This window comes from Dipodomys ordii, unplaced genomic scaffold (genome assembly GCF_000151885.1).
Source record: "Dipodomys ordii isolate 6190 unplaced genomic scaffold, Dord_2.0 Scaffold23, whole genome shotgun sequence".
In the NCBI taxonomy this organism is placed as follows: Eukaryota; Metazoa; Chordata; class Mammalia; order Rodentia; family Heteromyidae; genus Dipodomys; species Dipodomys ordii.
Window position 1 is genome coordinate 1,836,055 of NW_012267239.1, and position 9,685 is coordinate 1,845,739.

General features: G+C 45.8%; 1 protein-coding gene across 1 annotated transcript in view; it reads left to right on the forward strand.

Moving 5' to 3' along the window:
- LOC105984275 (protein PRR14L-like) overlaps nucleotides 1-9,008 on the forward strand; it is a 21,533-nt gene extending 12,525 nt beyond the window's left edge. The window contains exons 2-3 of the mRNA XM_013014395.1: nucleotides 3,066-3,137; nucleotides 4,939-9,008. Coding sequence (XP_012869849.1) covers nucleotides 3,066-3,137; nucleotides 4,939-5,215 — 349 coding nt within the window. The 3' untranslated portion in view covers nucleotides 5,216-9,008. The remainder of the gene's footprint in view (nucleotides 1-3,065; nucleotides 3,138-4,938) is intronic.
- Nucleotides 9,009-9,685: the final 677 nt, after the last annotated feature.

Consider the following 9,685-nt stretch of genomic DNA (forward strand, 5'->3'; position numbering starts at 1 on the left):
AAAAAAAAAAGAAGAAGAAGAAGAAGATTGGAGTTTAAGGATCCACCAGGCAAAAAGGTAGTCTCAATAAATGATCATGGTGGTATATATCAGTAATTTCAGCTACACAGGTAGCTGGTCAGTGGTCCCTAGGCAAAAAATGTAAAACACTATCTGAAAAATAACTAAAGCTAAAAATAGAATTTACACAATTCCAAAAATAAAAATGATCGTAAAAGCAGCAGAGAACATGATTATACATACAGAAATCATGAACAAGTTGGGCGCCAGTGGCTTACACCTATACTACTCAGGAGGTTGAGATCTGAGGATCGAGGTTCAAAGTCAGCCCAGGCAAGGAAAGTCCGTGAGACTCTTATCTCCAGTTAACCACCAGAAAACCAGAGGTGGTGTTGTGGCTCAAGTGGTAGAGCGCTCACTTTGAGCTGAAGAGCTCAGGGACAGTGCCAGGCCCAGCGTTCAAGCCACATAACCAATCCCCCCTACCCCCTCCCAAAATATCATCAACAAAACAGTAACAAAATGAATCCAGTGGCAAAAACAAATTCCGAGTGAAGGGATGGAAGATCTACCATGCAAATGCTCCTAACTTGAAGGCAGGAGTTGCCATCCTGATACCTGACAAAATAAACATTTTGTTAAAATCAATATAAAAAGCAAAGGACTGGGAAGGTAGCTCAATGGTAGAGTGCTTGCCTTGCATGCATGAGGCCCTGGGTTCAAATCCTCAGCACCACATAAGCAGAAAAGGCCAGAAGTGGAACTGTGGCTCAAGTGGTAGAGCACTAGCCTTAAGCTGAAGAGCTGAGGGACCGTGCCGAGGCCCAGAGTTCAGACCCCACGATCAGCAAGAAAATAAATAAAAATTGTACTCCAGCTCTCTGCTACCCAGTTACCATTTGGTGAGCAGCCTCCCTTGCCCTTGCCAGGCTTCTATTTCCATGGTATCTCACCTCACCTCTGATCCAGAGCAGTGGTCTAGCAGAGCCTGGACTGAATTATCACTCAGCATTACGATGCCATTTACCATGATGCCTTCATCGGAGGCCCAGAGATGCCAGCACCATGCTCTTAAGCTTTCAGAACTATTGTATTTTCTTCTATGGTGATCATCATGATACAGCTAGAGAATTCTGATAGCACTGTTTACAACATCCTGATTGTCTCTTCCTGGTTCTTGCCCAGAGCTTTGTGAGGCAGGAGGAGAAGCCCATGTGTCCTGTCCTACTACCTGTGTTCTTGTCTTGTGTCAGAGCCACTCAGTTTAAAAAGAAGTAGAGGGGGGCTGGGAAGGTGGCTCAGTGGTAGAGCGCTTGCCTTGCATGCATGAGGCCCTGGGTTCGATTCCTCAGCACCACATAAGCAAAAACAAAAAAGCCGGAAGTGGCTCTGTGGCTCAAGTGGTAGAGCGCTAGCCTTGAGCTGAAGAGCTGAGGGACAGCGCCCAGGCCCAGAGTTCAGGCCCCCACAACCGGCAAAAAAAAAAAAAAAACCAAAAGCCAGAAGTGGCACTGTGGCTCAAGTGGTAGAGCACTCACCTTGAGCTGAAGAGCTCAGAGACAGGGTCCAGGCCCAAAGTTCAAGCCCTATGATGGACAAAGAAAAAAATAGCAAAAAGGCTGGAGGCATGAATTCAAACCCTAGTACAACAAAAAATAAATAAAACTAATGTTTTTGGGGTTTTTTTGTTGTTTTAAGCATGAATCTTGGTATAGTGGCATGGCCTGTTCTAACCATTAGGAAGACTCAAGAGGCACTCTTGAGCCCATGAGCTTGAAATGAGACTGGGCAACATAGCAAAGGAAAGGAAAAAGGGGTGTGTGTGTGTGTAAAGGAGTGTGTTGTGTAAAGGAGTGTGTGTGTGTGTAAAGGAGTGTGTGTGTGTGTAAAGGAGTGTGTGTGTGTGTAAAGGAGTGTGTGTGTGTGTAAAGGAAAGGAAAAAGGTGTGTGTGTGTGTGGCTGGGCAACATAGCAAAGGAAAGGAAAAAGGGGGGGGTGTGTGTGCAAAGGAAAGGAAAAAGGGGTGTGTGTGTGTGCAAAGGAAAGGAAAAAGGTGCGTGTGTGTGTGTGTGTGGCGCTGGGTCCAGGACCTGAGCTCTGGGCCTGGGCACTGTCCCTCAGCTCTTCAACTGTAGATTAGCACTCTACCAACTTGAGCCTCAGCCCCACTTCTGGCCTCTGCTTACGTGGTGCTGAGGAATCGAACCCAGGGCCTCATGCATGCAAGGCTAGCACTACCACTGAGCCACCTTCCCAGCCCTGATGCTAGGGTTTGAACTCAGAGCCTCATGCTCTCACTTAACTTTTATGAGCAAGGTTGATGTACTGCCACTTGAACCACAGCTCCACTTCTAGCTTTTTTAGTTGTTAATTGGAGATAGGAGACTCCTGAACTTTTCTGCTTGTGCTGGCTTCAAACCTCAGTTCTCAGATCTTTAGCTAGAGTTACAGGCATGAGCTACCATTACCCAGCAAGAAAACTGCTACTGCACCCAGATTTCCATGGTGTCCTAAAATATGTTTGGCTTATCCCAATCCTATGAGGAACATACAGGAATTTCCTATGGTCAGATTTAGGCATCAGCCCTGAGCAAAAATGCTAAGGGACAATGCCCAGGCCCTGAGTTCAGCTCCAGTATTAGCACACACACAAGATAAAAATCCAAACGTCATTCCTGCTAATTCCATACATGGACCTAGTTTGATAAAGTTGAAGATTGACATCCTGGGAAAGAAAACAAAAAAACCTCTTGTTCTGTCAATGTATTAACAGAAAGATTTGGAATAAGCAAATGGAAATGGTAGAGTTGAGAAACTAATCTATATTTTCTTTGAAGGACATAAAGAGTCTGAGATCTGAGGATTATGGTTCAAAGCCATCCTGGACAGACAAAGCTGAGAAATTAATCTCCAGCGAACTAGCCGAAAGCCAGAAGTGGAAGTGTGGCTTAGCTGGTAGAGGGGGAAAAAGCATGTGAGCTCCTGAGTTCCTACCCCAGTACTGGCACTATATAAAATATAAGATAAAGTAGAGGCCCTGAAGCATTTATTTTTTCTCTTTTTAGGTTAAAAAAGAAAGAATTCAGTTTAGAAGAAATATACACCAACAAGAACTACAAATCTCCTCCTGCGAACAGGTAGGACAACATGACTGGGATGAAGGAGAAGGTATAACTCTGAAATGATTGTTGTAAATCTCTAATCCTTTACTATAGAAAAGGCTTGTTCAGCTCTGCCAGTATTGGGTTGTTGAAATAACTAGAACTGATGGTTTTAGTTCCCCGCTTTTTTTTGGAGGGGGGGTCAGTAGTGGGGCTTGGGCGCTGTCCCGGCACTCTGTAGCTCAAGGCATGCACTCTACCACTTGAGCCCCACAGCGCCACTTCCAGTTTTCTAGAGATTTATTGGAGATAAGAGTCTCACAACTTTCATGCTCGGGCTGGCTTTGAACCATGACCCTCAGATCTCAGCCTCCTGAGTAGATAGGCTTACAGGTGTGAGCCACTGGCACTAGGCCAGTTCCCCACTCTTGAGCCCGAGTCATGATAGGACAGGGAAGAAATCCATGTGGCCTAGGTAGACTTAGAAGCCTCCTCTGGTTTGTGGTGGTATTTTTTGGGGTTTTCGTTTGTTTGTTTTTGTTTGGGTCCAGTCGTGGGGCCTGAACTCTGGGCCTGGGCGCTGTCCCTCAGCTCAAGGCTAGCGCTCCATCATTTGAGCCACAGCTCCACATCCAGCTTTTTTCTTTTTGCTTATGTGATGCTGAGGAATCAAACCCAGGGCCTCATGCATGCAAGGCAAGCGCTATACCACTGAGCCACCTTCCCAGCTCTGTGATGGTCTTTTACCAAGTATGCAGACTGGCTGGCTACTCCTGACTTTACCACTGATCTTCAGGTAGGGTTTCACTTAACCACCTTTGGGTCTGAATTTGGTTCAAATGAATGACATTTATCTTTTTTTTTTTTTGCCCAAGCCAAAACCCCGGGAACTTAACCTGGGAATTTTTTTTTTTTTTCTTGGTCGGTTGTGGAGCCTGAACTCTGGGCCTGGGCACTGTCCCTCAGCTCTTCAGCTCAAGGCTAGAGCTCTACCACTTGAGCCACAGCACCACTTCTGGCTTTTTCTGCTTATGTGTTGCTGAGGAATCGAACCCAGGGCCTCATGCATGCAAGGCAAGCCCTCTACCATTGACCCACCTTCCCAGTCCTCTTGTACTTGTCCTTTTGTACCTGTGCTCTATAACATTTTGTATAAAACCATTATATTGTGACCTGAAATATCCATTACTAGATTCTAAATGGATTTTGATCCATCCTTACAGTGGAATGTACTAGATAGCCATTGACACATGAATCGACATACCTCTGTACTAAACTGAAGCGAGCTTTTTTCCTTTGGTGTGTATATGTGTTTACTGGTACTGGGGCTTGGAGTTAAAGAATTGCTTGGATTCAAACCTCATTCCTTAGATCTCAGCCTCCTGAGTTGCTAGGGTTACAGTTACTAGCCACCAGCACTCAATTTCTTACTACAGTTCGAGATAAATGACATGGACCAGCAAATTATAGACCAAAGCCAAGAAGGACTGTTTTTATAGGATTTGTTTTGTTCAGTCTTGAGGATTCTTTTGTTCGTTTGTTTTTGGTTTTTGTTTTTTTCTTGTAGATTAAATCAGTTGGTTCCCATTGATTGGACATTGGATACATTCTGTTTCTAACAGTGGGTCCTTATCAGCATGTCAGTATGGGTCACATTGATACACAGCGCTCCCCACTGGCCGATTACATTCTCACCAGTGAGCCCATGTTGACTTGTTTCCCACTGATGAGGCCTTTAAATCTGGTCACAACCTATGATACCCCAGTTTCCCTATTGACGGGAAGTGTTGGAGCCCTATAAGTCATCTGTTGATTTTGTTTTGTGCTCTATCCTCAGGTGTTTAGAGACCATCTTTGAGGAACCCAAGGAACGGAATGGTACACTAATCTCAGTCAGCCAACAGAAAAGGAAGCGAGTTTTAGAATTTCAGGATTTTACAGTCCCTCGAAAGAGGAAAGCTCGAGGTAAAGTCAAGCTGACAGGCAGCTTCACCAGGGCCCAGAAGGCGGCTCTGCAGGGTCAAGAGCTGGATGCTCTTTTGATACAGAAGCTGATGGAACTGGAGACCTTCTTTGCCAAGGAAGAGGAAAAGGAGCAGTCATCAGGCTGCTGAGAAACAGTCCTGTTGGAGATCTCCATTGGAGAATTTTGTGCACCTCCCTGGAAGAGATTCCTTAATTTTGTCCTACTCCTAAACCACTCACGACGCCCATTTGGTGAATTTTTATCCATTTTGAGGTGCAGTCTTTTTAAAAGCTGGTGAAGGAGGGTCCTCTACTTCTACTGCTGAGTACAAGAACCTCAGGAATGCTCCTGTTCTCCTGGAAATGGTCCTCAGTGGTGTCTGGCCACCGCCTGCAAGGGTCTGCCATCCATGGGGAAAGAAGCTCATGCATCTTAAGCAACACTAGGATTCCGAGGACTCACAGTATTTGCACGTCCACATGAAAGTTCCACTTCATTTACGGTGGTGCTAGACCAAGATTACTCAAAAGCCTGGCCTAGGGAGGGGGTCCCAGCCTCCTGTCCTGTGTGGTCTCACCTGCTCATTTCAGTAATCAAGAAGAGATGATGTTTTCTAATCCTTCTGAGTCTGTCTGCCTGAGACCTGTGTGTGTGTGTATGTGTGTGTGTGCTTTTTGCATCTTTTTCTCCCTTCTGTGACTTTGGGTCACTAGTGCCAGAGGAGCCAATCAGGCCCCACTCAAAGTAAGTTGCACTTTTTTAATGTTGTGGTGTTGATGATTTTCATGTATTTTATTTTTTATTATTTTTATCCTTTTGTATTTTTGCTGCATGTCTGGGGCCTTTAAATGTGATTTTCAAACAGTTTTTAAGAAGAGAAAGACAACACATGTCTTAAGAGAATAAATTATTCGCAGGCATTGGACCAGTTATCTTCACACAGGGACATTTTCTCATTCATGTGTTCCAAGCCGTCCCTCCTCATCTCCAGGTTCTAGTGTAGCTCATGAGGGTAGTGCTCTTTCCATCGGTCTTCTCAATCCTGTCTGCTTATGAGTGTGACTTTTATCTGCAGTGTTGGTGTAGAGCTAAGTTGGGCACCATGGTTCCTGGCAAGAGCTGTCCCAGTGGCCTGCTCTAAGACTGAGAGAGAGTCAGGTCATAGTTCAGATGCTAAGACACATGCTTACAATGGGGTCCCCAAATTTCTACCACCGACCCTGTTTTAAGGGCACCTAGTGTACCCTGGGTCTTGTGTCAGACCTACTAGAAATGTCAACTGCCAGAAGTAACTGGCTTTCTGTGTGTGTGTGTGTGTGAGAGGAGTTAGTAGGCCTAAAGGTAGTCTTTCCCTGTGTGCCAGCCTCCCTCCCCCACCCCTCCTCTCCTGTGGTTTCTCCTTGTATCTTTTTGTTGTGTGTGTGTGCGCGCGCGCACATGTGTGCGTGTGTATGTGTGTGCATGTGTGTGTGCGTGTGTTTCTGTCTCTTTAAGGGTTTAAAGAACATTCCCTAGCTAGCAAGTGAGATGCTCAGGCACCCTTAAGACACTGGTTACCTCTTCTCATCCTCCCCCGAACCACTGCCACAAAGCAGCCGCTGATGGAATTCATGGAGAAGAGCAAGCAGTGCTGTCCGGAAGTGTTGGCTGACCACTCTCCTCGGATTCTTGCATTCCCCATTTGTTGGTGGGAAGATGGGGTGGGGGGTGAAGGGATCTCTATGTGCCTTTCCTTTGTAGGTTGTTTGTGCTACTCTGGAGTAGAAAAACTGACCTAAACAGGAAAAATCTGTCTTCCAGGCCTGCCTTTTCTATAACTGCGATGTAATGCCTGCTCATCCTGGGCGCTGCTGTAGTCATAGCCTGACTTGATTACGAGAGGCACCGGCTTCCCATACTGGCTCTGAACCATGGGGACCACATTCTCTTATTCTATACCTTGTCCAGACACTATGGACACATTCTGTGTGTGTCACCTCAACACTTCTCCCTTCCCGAACCGGTTTCCAGCCTCTCATATTGCTTCTCTGCCCTTTTGCTGCAGGAAGGGCATGGGGTGGCACTCATCAATGAGCGGGGAGTCAGCTGAGGCAGGAGTTGAGGTGGGCTCAGCCATAGGACCTCCACCAAGACAGATCTTTCATGTTGGGTCCTCAGTCATGATACTTGAAAGCGCCAGGAACAGTGATCTAAACATGGCCAACTTGGACCAGAGGACTAGAGGAATGTAGGGCAAAGCTGCTCTGGGGCCAACCCCACCACTCTTTGATTTTTGGTTGTATTTTGTTTTATTAGAGACAGGGTCTCATTCTGTAACTTAGGCTGGCCTTGCTGGAACTTGGCTGTGTAACCCTAGGCAGGCCTGGAACTATACTTGGCCTCCCAAGTACTGGGACTATAAGCATGAGCCACCTTCCCCAACCTGTCTGTAATTCTTGGCTTGCTCTGTAGTGAGGGCTCTTCAGGGGAGCAAGGAGGAGCCCCCCTGTTAGAAACTTCAGTACTCACCTGAAGTTGATCCTTTGAGCTTAGCCAATATCTGGTTTCACCGCTATGAGCCAGGGTCAGGGTTATCAGTAGAGCATACAGCCTCTGGCCACAGCAGGAGACATTAGTCAGCTGCTGGCCTATTACCTGCCCAGAACAATGGGAAATCTGTTGGGAGCTGGTAGTTTCTCACTTACCCCAAGTAGTAGGAAGTTAGCATTAAATACAACTTACAGAAGTATAACACCTCCAGAAATGTAGTGTTTTCGTGCCATGGGAAGAGAGGAGAAATCTCAGGTCCAGTCAGGATTGTGCCCAACTCCTTGTCCATCTTTCCATTTCTACCCATACCAACTTCCTCCCCTCCCATCTCTTTTTTTTTCTCTCTTAGCCTCCTTCCTAGCCTCATTTCTGCATTAGTTTGGACGTACCTCATTGCCTGGTAAAGCAGAGAGGGAAGTGCCGTGGAAACACACGTATGTAGCGTTTGCCTTACGTGGAGCCAAAAGAGCTCAGAAACTCATGCTGTGAATCCCCAAATTCAGCGCTCCTCTTAAGAGCTGTGAAAAAAATCATGACATTATGTCACAGTTCTGCCTAAAAAGGGGTCTTTTGATCAACTCCAGATCCCACTTTGGACATCCCTTCCCTGGGGACTCATCCCCTGGCCACCAGGGTGAAGACAGGACAGCAGGTCCAGGGCCACAGTACAGCCGAGCATCTCCAAGCTGGAGTTCCCTCTTGTCTGTACCATGTACATCACAAGATCTGTGAAAGACCAACCTTTAGGCAGTGATGCTTTTCTCCCTTACCTGGGGAGGGACGAGTGCAGTTGGTGCTTTCTTTCATACCCTTGTTTAGTTTGATTTCTGTAAGCTTCCCCTCTCCCCCATCATGGAAAGAACCATTTAAATAACCACAGTGTAGGTGGCTATATCCAAAGTATAAATAATTGGCCAGATGTGCAGAATATCATTGTCTGCATTCATATCAGTAGAAGGCTCTTTTCCTGAACTAAATGAGTTACATACCGCTGGCTAGGGAAGGAGACAATGTGGCTAGAATCACAGTTCAATATTAGCACCTTGTCCCACAGGGAACAGGTAAGACAAAGTGGGCTGTGCATGGGTCTTTTGTCACCTGCCACCCAGCACAGCATGCTCAAATTTGGTGCTTGTCAGCTGTCAGCACAAGCCCTTCTCTGATACTGGATTGAACTTCAATTCTCGGTGAGTGGCCTCTGTGTCTCCTTGAGCTGGGGTTTGGGCCAGTAAATAGCTGCCTCAAGTGTCTATATTATCATGGTCAATAGTTGAGTGAAAATTTGTACATTTTTGGTAACATTGGCATACAGGATGTCTCTGCTGTTCCTTTTCTGTTTAGTAGTTTGTGACCCAAATGCCCACTGTTATGTGTATTAATTTATGGAAATAAATTTTTTTGAACACCTTTCAGATTCTGTTCTTATGGTGTGATTAGACCTTTACTGTTATGTAATGAGTTTGATTTTTTTTTTTTTGTCAGTTTTGAGTCTTGAACTCAGGGCTTGAGTTCTGTCCCTCAGCTCTTTTTGGTCAAGGTTAAGAGTTCTACCACTGAGCCACAGCTCCACTTCTGGTTTTCGAGTAGTTAATTGGAGATAAGAATCTTTCCAGGACTATTTTACTGGGCTGGCTTCAAACTTAGTTCTCAGCCTCTAAAGTAGCTAGGATTACAAGCATGAGCCACCGGTGTTCAACTGGGGTTTTGTGTTGTTTTTATAGTATTACTTTGTTTTTATTTAGAATTCTTTGCTTTGTGTGGGGGAGGGGGTGCCAGTATTAAGGCTTGAACTCCAGGCCTTGAGCTGTTGTAATCATAGTTCTTCCAGTTCTGGCTTTTTGCCAGTTAATAGATTTTTGGGTTTCACAGCCACACAGGTGGCTCATACCTGTAATCCTAGCTACTCAGGAGGCTGAGACTGGATCATAGTTCAAAGCCAGCCTGGGCAGGAAAGTGAGACACTTAATCTCCAATTAATCACAGAAAAGTCCGAAGTGGTGCTCTCAAGTGGTAGAGCACTCACCTTGAACAAAGAAACTCAAGTGCCCAGGCCCTGAGTTAGAGCCCCAGAACTGGGGAAAAAAAAAAA